General features: G+C 48.9%; 1 protein-coding gene across 10 annotated transcripts in view; it reads left to right on the top strand.

The window, feature by feature from the left end:
- Positions 1-19650, top strand: part of Cacna1c (calcium voltage-gated channel subunit alpha1 C) — a 665087-nt gene that overhangs the window by 140314 nt on the left and 505123 nt on the right. For all 10 annotated transcript variants that reach the window (XM_041642573.1, XM_041642544.1, XM_041642566.1 and 7 more), the window contains exon 2: positions 16845-17166. In XM_041642573.1, coding sequence (XP_041498507.1) covers positions 16845-17166 — 322 coding nt within the window. The remainder of the gene's footprint in view (positions 1-16844; positions 17167-19650) is intronic.

Here is a 19650-nt window from a genome sequence, read left to right as displayed (position 1 = left end):
AGATGTGGTTAACAGCATCGATTTACCATCTTTCACTTCTGGAGAACACATGTCTCAATGGGTCCAAAGACCCAAGGTTCCTCAGGATGCCGTGGGGGGCGAGTTCTTTTTCCATCTTTCCAGCTTCTGGAAGGCACACCCTCTCTGTCCACCAGGCTAGCATGTTAGCTTCTGCTCCCTGTTCTCTCGACAATTGGTAAGGACCTAGGTGGTTACATCTGCTCCATTTGGATAATCAGAACAGCAATTTGGACATGGTCTCCTTTGGGACTGGAAATTTCTATTCAATCAACAACAGGTGTTGGCCAGCTTAAGGCAATTTGATAGCAAGGCATCTAATTTTGTGCCTCCTAGCCTCAGACTCCACGCTGGGTTAATGGAATAGCATCCATGGATCTGGAGTCCTGGGTTTGAGTGTGGATTTTACTTGGCCTAAGTAGAGCCTACAGCAAGAGGCTTGCTTTCTCTATACCAAGTATGGGGGCTGGTGATGAGGGCAGGCGCTCTCTGGGACCCTCACAGTTCTGCCATACTGAGTCTGCCCCCAGTGCCTAGCTTCTGCTTCTCATCTGGTATCTTCACTGGGCTTTCTTTCCTCAGCTCATGGAGCAGTGAAACTGCCTGGAGCCTGTTAAAAGGGAAGATGAGGCTTAGGGAGCATGGCTCCTGGGTAGCAGTTACTTTAAAGGGAGACAGAGTCGTGTAAAAGAAAGATGGCGGGGCACCACTCTGTTGCCTGTCCATTTCCTCCATGTCCTGCAGCAAGTTCCTTGGGTCAAATGAAAGAAACTGGCTTTACCCCGTGAGCTGCGTGTACTTGTGGGTTACGTGTAACTCGTGCAGTGGCTCATGTGAAACTTTAGGTATGCTCTAGTTTATATCTGATATGGCAAAATACTGCAAGCTGCTGACCAGGTCCAAGTATGTCTCTCTGTGCCTGGGAAGATCTGTAATGGATTGTGTGTGGAGACTGAGATGGGCCGCTGCCCTGGGGTAATCCTTGTAGCCCAGGGTGTGGCAATGAGAGGAAGATCTTTTGAGATGCTCTTTGTTCTGTTTGGGACAGGTGGTCTGATCCTGCTGTGCAGGGGCTATGAGGGGTGGCGGCAGGACAGCTGGCATCTTGCAGTGTCTGGGAAGGAGGACATGGCTGCATATTTAGCACATGTAAATACATGTCAGCCTGAGACAATGTTGCTGTGGAATAGTTAGCCTTCAGTGAGCAGGCATGAGCACGGATGCTCCATATTTGATCCTTATTATATTATGTTGTTCCATTTTACTGATAAGAACGCTCAGTGTCTAAAAGGTTAAGTTAATTTAGGGAATATCCTGCGGTTATAGAGAGCTGAGAAGCATACAGAGTTGAGTCTAAGTAAATGCCCCATTCCCATACACATCTTTCTACTAATGCCACCTGCATTTCCTAGATTATTCTCCTATCTGAGTCAGGCTTTTGGATATGGGATATAGGAGCCTTGGATGAAGGGGAGGGGACAGCTGTCACTGACACACTAAGCCACAGTCTGGAGAAGGGATGGCCTCAAACTCTGGCCAGCCACATATCAGAAATTCCAGCTGCCTGTAGCTAACCTTCAGCTAATCTGGCCTTGACTGCTTCGGCTTCCTGTCCAAATTAAGCCACAGACTGAAAGAAAAATGTTCCTGGATGGGCAATCATCTTTCCCTGTGTACGTGTGTGTGTGTGCGTGCATGTGTGTGTGGTGAGTGAGACTGTAGGTGTCTGTGCATGTGTGTGTTAGTGCATGCGTGGTTGTGGGCGTGTGTGTGTGTGTGTGTGTGTGTGTGTGTATGACTGTAGGTGTCTGGATAGGTGACTGTAGCTGTGGTCAGTCTTTCCCAGTAGGTTGTAGCTCCCCGAGCAGTGACTGTTTTGTATAACCTCATCATCCACAGCTCCTGCTGTGAGGGGACCCTGGGAGTCATGCACACACTTCTGGTTCCCTTATCCTGTACTTTGTCCTGTGAGGCTACACACTGGGAGGGGACCGGGATCTACTGTAGGTCCTACCTGAGTAGGGTTACAGACTGCAGCTGTACTAAGAAGATGTGCAGAAACTATAGCAAAGGCCACGAGCGTCACAGACGAGAGGGACAATACTCCATGCCTCCACATGCTTCATTAGTGACATACATGTGTCTGTGTGTGCACAACAGCTTACTTAATTAAGAGCAAGTCCGTGGTCATGGAAGGGCCTTGCCTCACTGGCCCCTTTCTTGAATGTAAAGGAGCTGCATACTCTTTCCCATGGGATCCCTTTACCCAGCTGTGTGGTCAGTGCCCTGAAGTCATAATTTCTCCATAGCACAGGGAAGTTGGGCCAAGCACTTACCATCATGAATCTGAGCTCCTTTTATCGTTTCATAAGCACCCCATCTTTTTGTCATGGTGCTTAAGGTGCAGAGACTTCAGCAGGGACCACAGGAACCAAAGTTGTGTTGATCATCCATGCTTCATTCTAGAAGCAGGGGCTCCTTCAGCCGCCTACTGAGTGTAGAGGTCGTTATTCTGCTTCTTCTCCTGAGGAAGCTGCCAGGGAGAGCAGGTAAACCAGTTCCAGTGCCATGTAAAGCCGCGTGGGTCGGTCTCAGAGTCCTGCCTCGGAGATTGAGGAACACCTTGGCAAGTGCCTGATGGACACAGCAGGGACTTTGCAGTCAAGTTTATGTCATCATTCAAGGAGGGACTTCGGGGTGGGTGTGGGTGTGTAGGGGCCTCCACATCCATCTGGGAAGCTGAGTCCTTTTGACAGCATGTTCCAAACAATAAATTCCTCTACCACCCACATGAGAATTCTAGAATCTGAGTGTCAGGAAAGCATGCAGGACCTTGGAGATCATTTGGTGAGCTTTTGTCTGCTGCTGAGTAACTGCACGCAGGAGGGAGGTGACCGTGTTCAGGGGTCTTATGTACTTGTTCATGGGGCTTCCTAGGAGAGAGAAGATGAGATCCAGGTATCCTGCTCTGCCAAAAAAAATTGACTCAAGAGAAAATGTTCTCCGGGAAGTGGGGATGGCTGGAATCATGTGCACCTCATTGGAATGATGGGTATGAGTTAGGTACTGGACAAGTCCATGTCTTGAGCCGTCTCAGACTCCATCCCTGAATCTTCCTTCATTTTTATAGCCCCGGGCCCCAGAAGTCTTCATAATCACAAAACAGTGCCAACAGTGCCACAGGGACCTTGGAAGATGCTGTGCCAGTCTAAGTGCTCATAGTGTCTTAAAATGCCTGAGCAGCATGCTGAGGTCATGGGGCTAATGATTGGCACTTCAGAACAGGCCCTGGGGGCTTTCATGATCATCAGCTGTGCCTCTAACCACTAGTCCTGCTGCTTTTCCTTTGGGAAGGTAGTTACTGTTCTCATTAGCTGTCCAATCGCCCTAAACTCAAGCATTTCCACATGCGACACTCTATTCTCCAGTGTTTGTTGTCTTCATAGAACAAGACCAGAGACACTTTGCCTTAAAGGCTATAGCCCTCCTGATTACCATGAGGACACAGAGAAGAGGAACATAAACAAGGGGACAAGGTCACAGGTTGAAGAGCTTTATAGATGCTACAGGTCTTGTTTCTGCTTTGTACAATCTGTTTTGAGACGCAGAACAGTGGGGCCTTTAGACCGCTACCTTCGTCTTTCAGGGTAGTTGTCCATGCCACTCCTCTGCGGCTGCCTTCTGACTTGGCCGTTTTAAGCAATTGAGGCAAAGGAAAAGCCAAGCAGCACGGAAGTGCATCGGCCTTAGTAGGGGACTAGGATCTCCAAGGACACTCTACTTGGTGATATCCATTGCCCCAAGCCTTGGCCACACCCGAAGATGAAGGCATCAAATGCTTCCCCTGTCCTAAAGGAGGAAGGGATGTTGGAGTAGAGGGACCCCCAATATGACTGGGTCCATGAAGCATCAGAACAATCTGAGCAGAAGGAAGAGGACCACTGGGAGCACAGGGAGGGTGAGATGCAGGCGGAGAGAGTGTTCAGGAATTTCCTGAGTGCAGGGGATCACCAGTGTGGGCTTAAGGTGCCCAAGAAGTTGGAGGGTTGGTGGCAGGCAAGTCAGCCCTAGCCTGGGTGTCACTGGATAAGGCCACAGGCGTCTCTCTGCCCCAGTGTACTGTCACCAGTGGCGATGATGCTTCAGTTCCCAGATCTGAGTTGTCAGGATGTAGAAATGAAAAGGTACTCCTTCATCTGTCACCAGAGAAGAGACTCTGGCCAGCTCGAGTGTGGCGAGCATGGATCCAGCAAGCCTTGTCCTTCCCTCCCATACCCTCTGTCTTGCTAAAACCCAATAGACTACAGTTCGAAAGCTAGTCTCCAAGGTCTAATCCCTTATTTGGCCACTTCCTCCTCCTGAGGCGGACTATCAAGGTTCAGCTATCAAAGTATTGAAGCTCAGTAATCAAAACCCATTGGCCCACCTAATTAGCATAGCCAATTGAAGTTAAACACCTCATCCTAACACTGGCTTTTCCCTTTGTACCTTCATAAATGCCATTTTCCCATGTGCCATGCCTGTCTTCCCTCTATCCAGAGGCAGTCCTTTGTTCCCCTCTAGGACAAATATCCCTGCCCCCTTCCCCTTTTCCCTCTTCCTCTATCTCCTGTGTTTGTCTCTTATTCCCTGCCCTCTATTCTTCATGGGCAAATAAACCTCCTTTGTGCAGAGAAGTTGGTCTTGGGGGGTCTTGGGCTGATATTTTTCCTTTTTGCTTCTTTTCGTATGCAATGTGGGCCAGCTCCAATGGGCCAGTTCTAGGAGAGGTGCCAGAGGGGTGTAGTGCCTGTGCCGTGGTCTACCCTGCAGTAGGGTTAGATGAGACCGAAGCTGGGACGATACCCAGCTGAGGCTCTGACGTCTGGGGTTTAATGGCGCTTGAGATGTATTTAGACAGGAGTCTGGTTCAACTCACTTGTGAAGGCATGTTTGTGCATCTGCATGTATGATTTATTTGATATTTGAAAGTAATTTATAACCAAGATTCTTTGAATCCTTCCCTGGTCCTGGTGTCACTGCTGAAAGCTCCCAGGAAGTGCTTGTGGAGGGCAGGGCCTGGGCTCCCTTCAGTATGGGTGCAAATTCTCCTGATTCCTGCCGGAAGGATGACTTGGGTATCTTAAAGTGCAAACTTCTGCTTTCTTATTTGAGTTATAAGGGTTTTTTGGGGCTTACGTACATAGCATTGGTGAGGATTACAATAGCAGCTTGGACGACCTCAGAACAGTAAACTGGAGAGTCTGTACTAGCCTGGGTGATGGCTTTCCCACAGCTGCACAGATGGGTGCCCCCGTGTGTGTCTTCCCTGGTCTGTTTACTGCAGCCCTCCCTAAAACCCCATGAGCAATAAGGGCGGAATCTCATACAACTGGTTAGGATGAGTGTCTGGACGTACAAGTCATGTCCAATGACCATTCCTACTTCCTCCTCTGACGGAATGGCAGCAGTCCAAGTCCAGCTGTGGTTATCTTTTGTAAATGGGCACATCTGGTTTGATGAAGACAATTTGATTCAGAGGACAGTTCTGTATAATATGCAGGAATGGAATTTATATCTGGCTTATTTTGCATATCACAGTGTTTTCCCTCATGTTGAAGCACGTGTCAGAGTATCCTATCCAGGGTTGAACAATATCCCAGTGCAGGCCACATCTTGATAACCCATTGATCCCTCGATGGGCACGTGTGCTGTGAGCCCTGGTTCGCAAATCCCCATTGGAGCCTTTGCCCCTTAAGAATTTTGGGTGTTTGCCCACTAGTGGAGCTGCTGGGTCATGTAATAATTGAATATTTAGTTTTTTGAGGAACTTGCCCTCTGCTTTCCAGTGGCTTACCACTTTTCACACGGCCAACAAGACGTGCGGTGGTTCTGTTTTCTGTTTTTTTGCCAACACCTGCTACTCTCTACTGATCCTGAACGCACTAGTTGTCGTACAGTGTCTCTCTGGCTTTGTGCACTTCCATGTAAACTATGGTGAGCTCAGGATGGAGTCTTCTTTCCTGCTCTTCCAGATGAATGCCCACGGGTTGCCCTCGGCTTTTAGGCATAGGGTTTCAGGAGGTTGTGAGTTCCTGTGCACGTGCTACCAGAAGGCAGTGAGTAGGGGAGGTGGGTACCGCTTCTCCACTAGAAAGAGCCCTACTGTCATTTGGGGAGGGGAAATAGGGACACTTAGCTTAAATAATGGGCAGGAGAGGGCTTGGTAGGGTAAGACTGGTTGGCAAGAATGTGAGAGCCAAGGGGTGCCTGACCCAGAGGACTTCATACGTGTTTTTAGTATTTCATTCTGAAAACAAGGAGAGCTAAGGATAGCACTTGCAGGGGTGAATGCAGAGCAGAAGGGAAGGGGCTGGGAATGGGGTTTAGAGCTCAGAGATTTTGATATTAGTCTTCCCACCAAACACGGGGACAGACTAGATCCAGATAGCTTTATAGTGGAAAGGAGCTTATTGTCTACCTGCGGGTTTATTGGTGTTGGCTTTGTTTTTGCCTCCCACCTTGTTGTCTGCCTGTTGGCAGAGTTTTTGGGGGTTAACAAGACAAATGGATGTGATCATTGTAAATGTAATGTACGTAGCGTCATTATTACATGTACCGGGAAAGGGAAGCAACAAGGGACTGATGTGTCTTTCTTCCACCTTAGTGAGGATGAGAGACATCAAGGAGAAAGACGAGCAGGCCCGAGTGGCTCCGTTTCTGTACATACATTGTTTTCCAGTGTGGGAATGTGAGGGGTAGCACCTCCGCTCTCGGCCATGCAGCCCCAGAAGAGGAACAATTTCAGAGCCTTTACTTGATGGACTCCTTGGAAAGGGAGCAGCATTTTATGGGTTCTGGATCTCTTTGTTATTTTGTTTCCTCTCACAAACTGACACTTGACCTGTGCATGTGGAACGCAACAATTTAAAGAGATGGTGCTTAACCCAAATGATTGTATAGGGAAAATACTAAATAATAGTAAAACACTGTTCATGCTTCTCTTCTCTGAAAGAAGGTAGCCTTCCTTTGTGACCTGAGGCTCTCTGTGTGGGTATCTGGAAAGTTCTTATTAATAGCTACTGCTATTTGGGTAGAACTTTCAGATATACAATCTCAGTTAGTACTCTGGGTTGTTCTGCAAGGAATGCATTGCTAATTCTGCCTTTCAGAACAGTAGATAAGGCCTAGAGCAATGTCTGTTTACTTGGTTCTTTATAGACTCAGGGGCCTGGGTGCAGGTTGTGTGACAAAACTTTCCCTGGTGAGAAGCAACACAGTTGTCTACTCGCCCCAGATAGGGAACCCACAATAGGCCCAAGAAAGTAGACCATCAAAGTCCAGTTTGGTGAGTTTAGTGAACCAATAAATTTTATTTGGGTTACTCACAGGAGTAGAGGTGAGGGGTTTCTCACAGGAGCAGAAAATGACCCAAAGACGGCTGCATCACCAAAGCTTACCCCAGTGTAGATGATAGCCCATAAAGCTTGGAACAGAGCACAGTGCACACCCTGCAGGCTGCGAGTGTCTTTTCCAGATGCCTCAGATCTAAAGCTCTTTAGGGCAGCTTGTTTCTTTTATGCTTCTTCCAGGTAATGGTCTGGTTGCAGAGTCTTTGCAATTTTTCTCTTTTCAGAGTCTTCTTTGCAGCTCAGCTTTCTACCATAGAGGGGGACTCTAAGCTTTTATTGCTTACTCTGGCAAGGAGGAGCTTAGTGAATCTGGTCAGTTTCAGGAACTTCCTGAAGCTATTTTGAGTTGTTTACCTTTCTGCTTAAGAAGCTTTCCGTTAAATGGAATGTTTTCATCTTCAGGAAAATGTTACACAGTAGTGTGAGACCACATAGCTGTGCAGCTCATGGCAAGACACGTGCCCTCTCTGATGTCTGGTTCTGCTTGGACTTCTTCCACATCTTTTGGCTTGCTAGATAGTCCCTCGGGGAGACCTGGTCCAACTCGGTGTCCGGGCAGATATAGGAGCATGCCTCACTTCTGATATGCTGTCCTGATCTTTTTCATGGGTGTGTATCAGTGGGAGCAGAATTGTCTCTGGACCACATAGAAAGAGAAATGAAAAGATCTGGCCTCTTCTTAGCTTCCGTCCAACCTTGGTCACCTTCAGCCCACATAGTTCTGTCCTGGAACGCCTCTGCTGGGAACCCCTGGCTGTGTGTCTAGAGCCTTGGCGGCAGGTGGCACAAAGTTGCCAGGAGTTCATGTAGAGGGTGTGTGGAACTCCCTGCTCCTCTCTGTGACAGCAGGCAGGTGTTTGCCAGGTGGACCTGTGCCCCCTCTAGACGGGGCTTTCGGCAGTGGGACAGGAGTCTGGCACTGGTGTGTCTGTGGTAATTCTGGTGGAATCTGTAATTCCCTTACCAAAGAATCATTCAGTGTGCAGAATTTGGAAAGTGTAATAAAACGTGAAAGTTATAAGGGTTGAACTCTCAGCCGTCCTGGCAGGGTTTTGCCAAGCTGCTATGTCACTGTTCCCAGATACCAGCTACCCCAAAGACTTCCTGTTTGTCCAGCGTGATGTCTGTCCTCAGGCAGAGCCAATTCTATTAACTTCAGCGCCGGAAATGCTGACATTCAGTAGACTCAGTGAACTCACCGAGTTTAGGTGCGTTGTCTCTCGGTGGTGGTGGTGAGCAGCAGAAGTGGAGATCTCCCTTTCCTCCGTGCCAGGGGAAACACAAAGGAGTATTTTACTGTTCTTGTGGTTTTCCCTGAGCAGTTGAAGCCTGAGATTTAGCTGCATGCATCTGCAGGTTTTCCCCTTCATGCCTGCTGGTACCAAGGATAAAGTGGCATTATGATTAGTATCTACTGCGGAAAGGTTAACCTTGATCAGGAGCAGATGGCTTTCCTCCGTGGGACTCTCTTTTGGGGTTTCTTCTCCTCTGTCACCTTCTTGAGTTGTTGTGCTACCAGGAGTGTAGAGAAGAGGTTTCTGTACTGGGTCTGAGGAGGTGTGGGTGCTGTTGGCATGACCGCCTTCTGGTTAGCGTGGCCTTCCGAATGCTCAGGTTCTCCACCTGCCTTCCCTCCTGCCTTTGGCGGGTCACTGGAGGAAGGTGCTCTATTTAAGGCAATGCTGACCCACTGAGTGGGGGAGATGCTGCAGATGCCTTTGCCCTTTGCTGTCCCTTATGGAGCCAATGTGATGGCTGTGGGCTACGTCATCTCTTCTGGAAAGACGAGGAAGAGTTGGAATGTTGCTGTACTGCGTTCAAGCAGTTTGGGTGCACAGCACCAAGACTGATGCATGCAAGGGAGGTTTTCATTTCAACCTCCCCTCTCAGCTTGATGGCCACTATCAGGTTTCTCTCTGCCCATTGAGGAAAATCGTTCCATACTTATCTTTTGAGTGCCGGCAAGGTAAAGGTAACCATGGCCTTGTTGTCTGTTGGATCTGGGAATCCTTATTCTTTGGTCGGTCTTTTTGCAGGCAGTGGTTATTTCAAGATCAGAAAAGCCACCCATCTATCATGTCCAGACCGGTTCTTGGCTGCTCTCCTCCCCCTCTTAGAATCAAGTGCTTAATAATCTCCCTTTCCTACCTCACACCCCAGTCTTCACCATGCACTTCCCTGAGTACTGCCCGGCGTGGTAGTCTCCAGACTCATGTGGCTACTGAGGTGGAGATTAATTGAAATGAAATAGAACTTAAAATGTACTTCCTTAGTTGTACCAGAGACATTTCATGTGATCTACAGATACATTTGCCTGGTACCTACCATATTGGATCATTCAAAATGATGTTCCATTTTAACTATTTTAAAAGTTATAATTGGACTTAGATATAGTAGCTCATGTCTATAATCCCAGCATTTAGGTGGCTGAGGCTGGAGAATTGCCTTTGGTTTGTGACCAGATTGGGTTAAGTATTTGAGTGGCTAAGGCTGGAGAATTGCGTTTAGTTTGACAAGATTGGGTTATATAGTGAGTTCTGGGCTCAGCCAGGGCTGTAGAGTGAGACTCTGTCTCAGAAAGTAAAAACCCCAAGTCCAAACGACAGCAACAAAGCTGCACTGCACAGCTCGCTGCAGTAGGATGGCATGCCCTGAGCTGCACTGCACAGCTCGCTGCAGTAGGGTGACATGCCCTGAGCTGCACTGCACAGCTCGCTGCAGTAGGATGACATGCCCTGAGCTGTACTGCACAGCTCGCTGTAGTAGGGTGACATGCTCTGAGCTGCACTGTACAGCTCGCTGCAGTAGGGTGACATGCCCCGAGCTGCACTGCACAGCTCGCTGCAGTAGGATGACATGCCCTGAGCTGCACTTCCCAGCTCGCTGCAGTAGGGTGACATGCTCTGAGCTGCACTGCACAGCTCGCTGCAGTAGGGTGACATGCCCTGAGCTGCACTGCACAGCTCGCTGCAGTAGGATGACATGCTCTGAGCTGCACTGTACAGCTCGCTGCAGTAGGATGACATGCCCTGAGCTGCACTGCACAGCTCGCTGCAGTAGGGTGACATGCCCTGAGCTGAACTGTACAGATCGCTGCAGTAGGATGACATGCTCTGAGCTGCAACTGTACAGCTCGCTGCAGTAGGGTGACATGCCCTGAGCTGCACTGCACAGCTCGCTGCAGTAGGATGACATGCCCCGAGCTGCACTGCACAGCTCGCTGTAGTAGGGTGACATGCCCTGAGCTGCACTGCACAGCTCGCTGCAGTAGGGTGACATGCCCTGAGCTGCACTGCACAGCTCGCTGTAGTAGGGTGACATGCCCTGAGCTGCACTGTACAGCTTGCTGCAGTAGGATGACATGCCTTGAGCTGCACTGCACAGCTCGCTGTAGTAGGGTGACATGCCCTGAGCTGCACTGCACAGCTCGCTGCAGTAGGGTGACATGCCCTGAGCTGCACTGCACAGCTCGCTGTAGTAGGGTGACATGCCCTGAGCTGAACTGTACAGCTTGCTGCAGTAGGATGACATGCCCTGAGCTGCACTGCACAGCTTGTGCAGTAGGATGACATGCCTTGAGTTGCCGTGGCCACTTTAGGAAGAAAAGTACTTGATGCAGGATTCGAAGCATTTAGAGTGAGCAGGAAGGGTTACGGGAGGAGGCCCTAGGATGGGCTTGTAGGAGTGACACCCAAGCAGCACCGTGGTCGAGGGGACTGCATTTGGTCAGGAAGCTGGGAAATTGCAGCCCTCTGTGCCCTGTGAGATTAGGACGCTGCAGGCAGGACCCTGAAGCTCTGTATCAGCGAGCAGATCCCCGCCCCTCCTGGGTAAACTTCACTTTGGGTCTCGGTCGTTCAGTCTCAGAGCTGCATTAAATAAGGAGAACCCAAAGAAAAACATATAGGCATCCTCCTGAATATTAACCTTCATCAGGCGATGAAAGGAGACAGAGACAGAGACCCACATTGGAGCACCGGACAGAAATCTCAAGGTCCAAATCAGGAGCAGAAGGAGAGAGAGCACGAGCAACGAACTCAGGACCGCAAGGGGTGCACCCACACACTGAGACAATGGGGATGTTCTATTGGGAACTCACCAAGGCCAGCTGGACTGGGTCTGAAAAAGCCTGGGATAAAAATGGACTCTCTGAACATAGCGGACAATTGGGGACTACTGAGAACTCAAGAACAATGGCAATGGGTTTCTGATCCTACTGCACGTACTGGCTTTGTGGGAGCCTAGGCAGTTTGGATGCTCAACCTACTAGACCTGGATGGAGGTGGGGGTTCCTTGGACTTCCCACAGGGCAGGGAACCCTGAGTGCTCTTCGGGCTGAGGGGGGGGACTTAATTGGGGGAGGGGAAGGGAAATGGGAGGCGGTGGCGGGGAAGAGACAGAAATCTTTAATAAATAAATAAATTTAAAAAAAAAGGAATTCTGGCGTCAGGGAGACTGAACCTTGCTCAGCTCCTTGCCTCTGTAGTCCAGTAAGATAGCCTGTCACTCCATGCCACAGGGTGACCCTTGAAGGCCCACTGGGGTCATCCATGGAGAAGCTGCTCTGAACTGGTGATAGGCAGTCTTGGCTGATTCAAGACCAGGAGACAGGGTCCTCTTGTACTTTAGCCACCAGGTTTGCCCTGGTTCAAGCCAGTGCAGCTCCTGCTTGAGGATGATTACTGTGCTTTTAGGGGACTATGGGGCCCTTGTCATCATGGAGAATCGACATATGTAAAATCCCGATAGATGTTTGCGCAGGTCTTGGGTGGCTTCTGCCCAAAAGAAGTCCTTTGTGTGCTCAGAGACTCTTGAGTGACATCAGACTCTAGTCTGATGCTTTTCTAGTCTTGCAGCTTTTCCTCCCTGGGGTGAGCTGCCTTCTGAACTAGGGTATTCTTCAGGACTCACCAGCTCTATTTGTGGCAGAGGCACATGACCAGTGAAGACTGCTGTGCTGTTGAAGCTCATACCTCTTCTATGCTTATGGCTCATTGGGGATCTGCATCTTTACTTAAGGGTGGCATGGAGGAAGGAGGGGCGGGAATACTGGAAGCTACAGGTTGGGTTCTGCTTCCTTGGATCAGAGGTTTTAAGGCAGAATTGTTAAAGCCAGCTCTGGGGTATGTAAAGGAGCCACTAAGCAAAGAGCAGAGGGAAGAACATTCTGAGAACATGTGAAGGCACTGTGGCAGGCAAGAACCGGGCATGTGTGAGGGATGAGAGGAGTCCCGGATGTAATAAGCTCAGGGGATTTGGCCTGGGCCGGCATGCACAGGCTTCAAGAAACACGACAAAGAGTTTGGGTTTGAAAATGATTGAAACAGTAGAATGCCAGGGCCTGGTCTACTGTTTGTATTTCCCAAAAGAGCATGGCGACAGGTTAAGAGTGGGGCTTGGGCTCGAGATGGGGAGCCTGGTAATGAGAGCAATGTCAGGGGTTCCTGCAGCGTTTCTGGGCAGGCAGTGGATGGTGGCCTGGACTAGAGTGGTGGCACAGGAAGCAGAAACCATTGATCACCTCTGTTCCCTCAGAGTTTCTCCCCTGTCCATGGAGCAAGTGGAAGGACTCAGTGCTCACAGTGTAGATGGACAGAACCCATCAAGGAAGCTTTTAATGTTTGCCTGTGTTCTATTTCGTGTCGGTTACCTCTCTGTCACTGTGAAACTGCCAGAGACTCACAGCTTTACAAGATTCAGCCCATGGCCCATTGGCTCATTGCTTTCAGATCTGTGGGAGGCACCGCATTGTGTTCAGGGAGTATGACTTGCACCTTTCACCTCACAGTGGCTGGAAAGCAAAGGACAGGAAGAGGCGGGTTATTATATTCCCTCAAGGACATATCCCCAGTGAGTCAAGTCCCTCTCATCAGGTCCCACCCCTTGAAGGTCTGCCACCTTCATGTGATGAGGATGAAACGTGTGAGCCCCCAGGAAATGCCTGCGATACAAACCAGGACGATGTTGTTGGTTATCAGGACATTGTTATTGTTATAGTCACAGCAATAGATGTTGAGCATCCTCTGGAGTGGTGAGTGAATGAAAACAAACCATGCCATTGTTCCATCACTGACTAGGAGGAAGTGAGGATGCACCTGTCCATTCCCTGGCTGGAATGTCTCTCTAGGCCCTTGCAGGTGGTATGAGGGTAAGGGGTCTGTGATGGGGACCTGTTTGTGTCCTTGTCCTTCTGAGAAGAGGAAATACCTGTGTGTAGTAGGCATGGATGTGGCTGTTTTCAAGGGAGCCGAGTCACCGGACAAATAGGAGTAAGCGGAATATGCTCTAGACCTCTTACCTGTTTCCATGTGGCCTGGTTTGCTGAACTGCTATTCTGGGATTTTCTTGGGCACCAGAGCATCCATGGATATAGCCCAGTAAGGCTAGAGCCAGATCAGACTTAACCGGTGGCATCAGTTCAGCTGGCAGCCAGGAGGCAAAGCTTTGAATCAGCCTTATAATTTGAAAATTGGTCTTTGTGTTGGGTGGTGATTTTGTGCTAACAAAAAGCACCAGAGAAACAATGCAGGCTGCCCTACCTTCGTGGTGTTACTCTGGACTCAGAATCCTTGCTACAAAGATGGGCGTTCCACACTCCTGGGACCCCCTGGATGGTTGTAGTTCTCATTGTGAGTGCTCCTAGAGGCACGCCTAGAGCCTCAGGTCTGGATGGAAAAGTGACTTGGAGAGACCAAGGTCACAGTTTCCACAGCCCTCATGGAGACTGACCTTGGAGAATACACTTCTTACCTTTCTGCATGTGGACAGTTATGATGGAAGTGCCCTTTATCACTCAAAGGCCGTAGCAGTATTTGAAGATAACTGTATTCTTGTCCCCTGGCCAGGGACAAGTTGAAATTATGTTCCCCTCCACTCTCAGGCCCTTGCATATGTGCTTTCTCCAGATGGCATGTTCCAGAGGTATCCGGGTGTTATGAAAATGGCTCTCAATATAAATAAGGAACCCTATGGAGTATGAGGGTGCTCAGGAGTTCGTACAAGAGGCCTTGATATTGGTGGATCCCTTGGCTTGTTCAGGGAGACCCTGCCTTTTGCTTAAGGTGCCCAGGAACCCTTGCTGGTTTTTACACTAATGCTTTCCACCTTCGTCTTAAGAGTCATCCCAGAGCCCTAGCACTGCTTGGTTTGTGATATGAGGCACCTACTATGTGAACAATGGTGGTCCTCGACTAAAGGCCATTGTAATGCATCGATATGAGTAGGAAATTGGGGTGCCGCAAGGCTGCCAGTAGGGGAACATGGCTGCTTTTATAGATGTGGGGGAAGATCAGTCCAGGAGCTAAAACAGCATCCACTAAATTCTGCCAATGCCAAATAGAGTCTAGAATGTCAAGCTTGCATGCCACAGATAGAACAAAAAGCAGGGAAGAATTAAGTTACAGCCCAGTTTGCCAAACCAAGATGGAACACAGGGCCACTTTGGAATTGGTCACGCCAGTGTAAGAAAATGAAACAGGGATACTTTCCACTCTCAGTCACCAGGGAGGTCCCTGGGAAGTCACCATAGGTGTTAGTATTGGAGATGGTGCTCATTAAATATAGGTATCCATCACTTTCTCCTCTGCCCAGAAATACCAGGAGGTGCAGATGTATTCCTGGGCTGTGTGCACACACGTGTGCATGTGTGTACAGTGTTGAAGGAGCTGAGGAGGGAGGGGTACAGTGTGGCAGTTCACGGTGAGTTCTGAGTGCAGCCGAATCTTCCACTGTCTCATTTTGTGACCTTTAGTGAGTCATGTGCTCCTTTGTTTTCTTGTGTGTCGAATGAAGGCACTTATCTTGCCGCTGAGGAGAGCAGCTCTGCTTCAGCTGCCTTGACTAATCCAAACCCATGCTCTCGCGTTCTGCTCTGGAGTCTTAATAAGGAAACCCAGTTCCCAGCCTTCTTGGGACCTTCCTTACTTCGGCATCTATATATTGAGAGCAGGGCAGGAAATGACAAGCTGTGACAGAGGGGTCTGTTCTTCACAAGCCTGGTACTCTGGTAAATATTCTGTGTCCCTGGGGTACAGCAGCTGCCTGGAGCCACTGGGCAGAGCAAGGGAAGAGAGTGAGGGGGTGGTGTGGTGAGGTGAGTGTGCCAGGGAAGTGGGTACAATGGAGACGCTTTACCAGGATCTGTGGAATAAAGCGCAGGTCCAATGCTACAGACAGCAGACAACAGCTGTGCAGGTGGCTGATGATAGCTGGTACCAACGAAGGCCTGATGTGCTCGCCTTTCTATCCAGTGGGTGATGAGTGGATGGCATCTGTGCGTTTCTCACACCTTCCCCTCTGTCCACGGTAGACAGCGATCATCTACTATGATAAGCATTCCTCTTGTGCCCGGAAACGTCTCAGTATCCCTTCCTCACCCTTTTGGAATCTGATGTCAATCATTGGACTTATAGTTGAAATTTATTGCCTGTGGCTGTTGTGATGGGGAATACAGACAGATTTTGGAACCCGGAAAGTGTGCTGAGCACTGGGCAAGCATGTTGCTTGGCTCTCTTTTGATTGCATGAGATAACTGACACATCTTAACTGAGCAAAAACTAAGTTATTTTAGTGACTTAATCATCTCAGTGGTGGAAGAAAGTGGCTTGGGGAAGGCCATACCACAAAGGTCCCTATAACTCCCAGGAGTGCTCCCTGGGATCTCATCGGTATGGTCTTGGAGGGGGGCATTCAACATCCAGATCACCTGGCTGGATAGGAGCTTCCTTTAGCCCAGCCCCTTCCCTGACTGCGTTTGTCTTTGCTGTAGGAGCTCCAGTCAGTGTTGAGGGTATCCTCCCTGCAGCGTACTGTGTGTTTGCATCGTTGGTTCCTGAGCTGGTGTGCCACTCATTAACTTTTCCTTCTTCCTAAGTCCTATACCCCACCCTCATTTCTCCCTTTCCTTCTTTCCTTATAGCTTTGGAGTCTGTCCTGGAACTCACTCTGTAGACCAGGCTGGCCTTGAACTTACAGAGATCTGCCTGTCTCTGCCTCCCAAGTGCTGGGATTAAAGGCATGCACCATCCCTGCCTAGTCTCCCTTTTCTTTTTTAAGTAACCATTTTATTTGTGCGTTCTTATAAATTTGTTAAGGCCCATATGTTGCCTTAATTTCCCCTTCCCTTGTACTCTTTCTCACTATCTCAGTGCTCGGAAAGCACAGTCTCACCTCTTGTGTGCCTAAGTCAAGTCCGTGAGACCAAAGAGCAGAGCGACATGTTCACGGTCAGTTGAACTAAGTTAGACAAGGCCTAGAACAGATTTCCTGGCTGTAGTTCTCAGCATACATATTAGTGTTTTATGGTATGTCACCTCCCAAATTCCCGCAGCAGCCTGATAAAAAGTTGTTTTTTTTTTTTCCCCCAAAAATTGTGTCTAGAATCCAAAGTGCTCTTCTTTTCACCATAGTAACGGTAGCCTTTTTCTCTCGGTGCAGGTTCCAACTATGGGAGCCCACGCCCAGCTCATGCCAACATGAATGCCAATGCAGCTGCAGGGCTCGCTCCCGAGCACATCCCTACTCCAGGAGCAGCGCTGTCCTGGCAGGCAGCCATCGATGCCGCCCGGCAGGCCAAGCTAATGGGCAGTGCTGGCAACGCAACCATCTCTACTGTCAGTTCCACGCAGCGGAAGCGGCAGCAGTACGGGAAACCCAAGAAGCAGGGTGGTACAACTGCCACGCGGCCACCCCGTGCTCTGCTCTGCCTGACTCTGAAGAACCCCATCCGGAGGGCATGCATAAGCATCGTTGAATGGAAATATCCTTTATGCTCTGGGATGGCCGACGCGTTCCTTGGATCTGCACAGGAGGGGGGGGGCTGGCTTGCACTCTGGGGATATCAAGCATAGACTTGCGCTGGTGATGTTAGGTTTATCTTATATTTACTGCCCCACCGATGAAAGTTAGAATTCTCGACCTCCCAGCTGGACTCCATGGGTCATGATCTCAGAGGACAAGGTCCCAGAATTTGCTGGTATTACAAGCATCCCTAAACCAAAAATCCAAAATCTCAATTTTCCTAAAGTCTAAAACTTTTATAGTATCAACACAGATGGAAAGTTGTCCATTTGATCTTATGTGACAGGTTGCAGTCAAAATGCAGGCTCTAAAATTTGTGTTGTGTATAAGGTGTACATAGTACATAAATGAATTTCAAATTCAGACTTGGGTCCCATTCCCAAGATTTCTCATGAATCTGAAGAGATTCCAAAATCCAAACATGGATTTAAGCGTGAAACGCTTTGAGTCCCAAGCATTTGAAAGACAGGGCACTGGGCCTGTCACCAGTAACTTTAGAGAAAATTTGTATGTATCAGTGTGGAATATGAACTTGTATCCACTCTACCTGCCTCCGTAGTTTTCATTGTTGCTGCGTGCTGCTTTATAACTTTCTTTCCTATGGCATGGTGTAGCAGTAGCTCACAACCTGACCACCTTCTGGTGTGAATGGACCAGGAAATGCATGAGAACCCTAGGGCTTGGCAGTAGGAATTCTCAGCCTGGGCTCTGCACTGGAATCACATGGAAAGGTTTATCAAATTCTAGATGCCAAAGGTCCCACTCATCCCCAGACATTCTACAGAGTTCTCCAGGCCAGGCTCTGGGATAGCCAAGGTTGAAAGCATCATCTCAAGTAATGTGTATCTACTTTGAACACACAGGAAGGAGTGGAAGCAGAGGCCTTTAGGAACCGGGTCTCTTAAGGGCTGGAATGTTACCATGGACACAAGTCTTAATGTCTGAGTATTGAGTCACACTGGAAAAGACCTCAAAGCACAGCCCTGGCTATCACCAGGGATGAAATAAGTCACATGAAACTCCCCAGGACACGTGACCAGGAATAGACAGCATTAGATCCCTGACACTTCGTGCTAGGTATTTTTTTTTAAAACTCAAATTCAAATTTGAGTTAAGAAATCAAATTCAATCTTTTTTTTTTAAAAAAATCTTGATTCTTTCCATCTGGATGGAGTGTTCCTCTCATTTGTGAGTTTCTAGGGAAAGATTTAGAACCCTTGGGTAGTGGTTGGAAGGTGAAAAGAAGACCTGGGGTGCAGACAGCACCCATCGGGAATAACTGAATTCCTTTTCCAAAAGTAACTACAGCAGTATGCAGTTATAGCAGCAAGGGCTGCTCCTAAATTGTCTAGTCTGCTAAACTGCACATAGTCCATGAATGGGTGAGAAACTAGACTTGGTTAATCTTCTCAGGCTGCCTTCAGAGCCATGGAGTAAGAGAACTGGGATGCAGAGATTACTACTCTGAAGGGAGAGCAGGGAAACCGTGAGATCCAAAAGACTTCCCATAAGTTGGTTTTACATCCAGATTCCCCACAGTTAAAACCCATGCACTTCCCAAACTCCTGTGCTAAGTACTTAGTAGAGTGCCAGAGGACTAGGCAAGACTGGATAGTAACTAAGTAGTACTAGATAGTTACTAGATGCAACCAGATAGTGAGTTATTAGTTGGACAAGATATTTAACAGTTAGGACAAGGTAGTTACTTGGTGGTATCGGATAGCAAATTACTAGGTGGGACTAGATAGTAACGAGGTGGGACTATGTAGTTACTAGGTAGAAACGGTTACTAGATGGAAGTAGTTACTGGATGGGAATAGATAGCTATCAACTTGCATTCCAGTGTAGGTCTGCAGGACCCAGAATCCGCAGCCCTTCCTGGATGATTAGTGTGGCTGAACCTCCCGAGAGAGGGTGCTTTCCCACCTGGGCAGAGGGAGGGATGCAGCACACAGTCTTAGCTGTGTGAAAGCTCCAGACTGCCGAGGTCAGATGTGGAGAGAGCCTATGTGCTCAACAGCTCTTGAAGAGTGGGGCCTGGTGTTGTTGTCAGATGGACAGCTTAAATAGCGATTTGGTTCTTGAAGGGGGCATGATGCTTTCTGGGTGCTCCTCTGCATCTCACCTGCTCTCCCTGTCTGCTTGTTTGTCTTCTTGGCTGACAGAATCCTCCAGTGTCAGCCTGGGGCTTTAGTGTGTGGCAGTAGGTGCTCGCTTGTGCATATGTGTGCATGTAGCAGGGAGGGTAGGGGGACAGCCCTTGAAACACCCAGGCTTGGCTCTCTGACCTGTAGAGACAGTGAGGACATCTGACCAGTAGATATTCATGGGGCCTGGCTCAGTTGCCTTCCTGTACCCCTTTCTGATAGGGCACCGGACAGTAAGAATGGAACCTCGCAGCCTGGGCTGACAGTCACTGTTCTGAGCAGGTTGGGGTGTGGTT

The sequence above is a fragment of the Microtus oregoni genome, unplaced genomic scaffold (assembly GCF_018167655.1).
Source record: "Microtus oregoni isolate MIOR12 unplaced genomic scaffold, Mior012 000002F_ref0000024, whole genome shotgun sequence".
Classification (NCBI taxonomy): Eukaryota; Metazoa; Chordata; class Mammalia; order Rodentia; family Cricetidae; genus Microtus; species Microtus oregoni.
The sequence above is the reverse complement of the archived record's forward strand: the minus strand, read 5'-3'. Positions and strand labels throughout refer to the sequence as shown.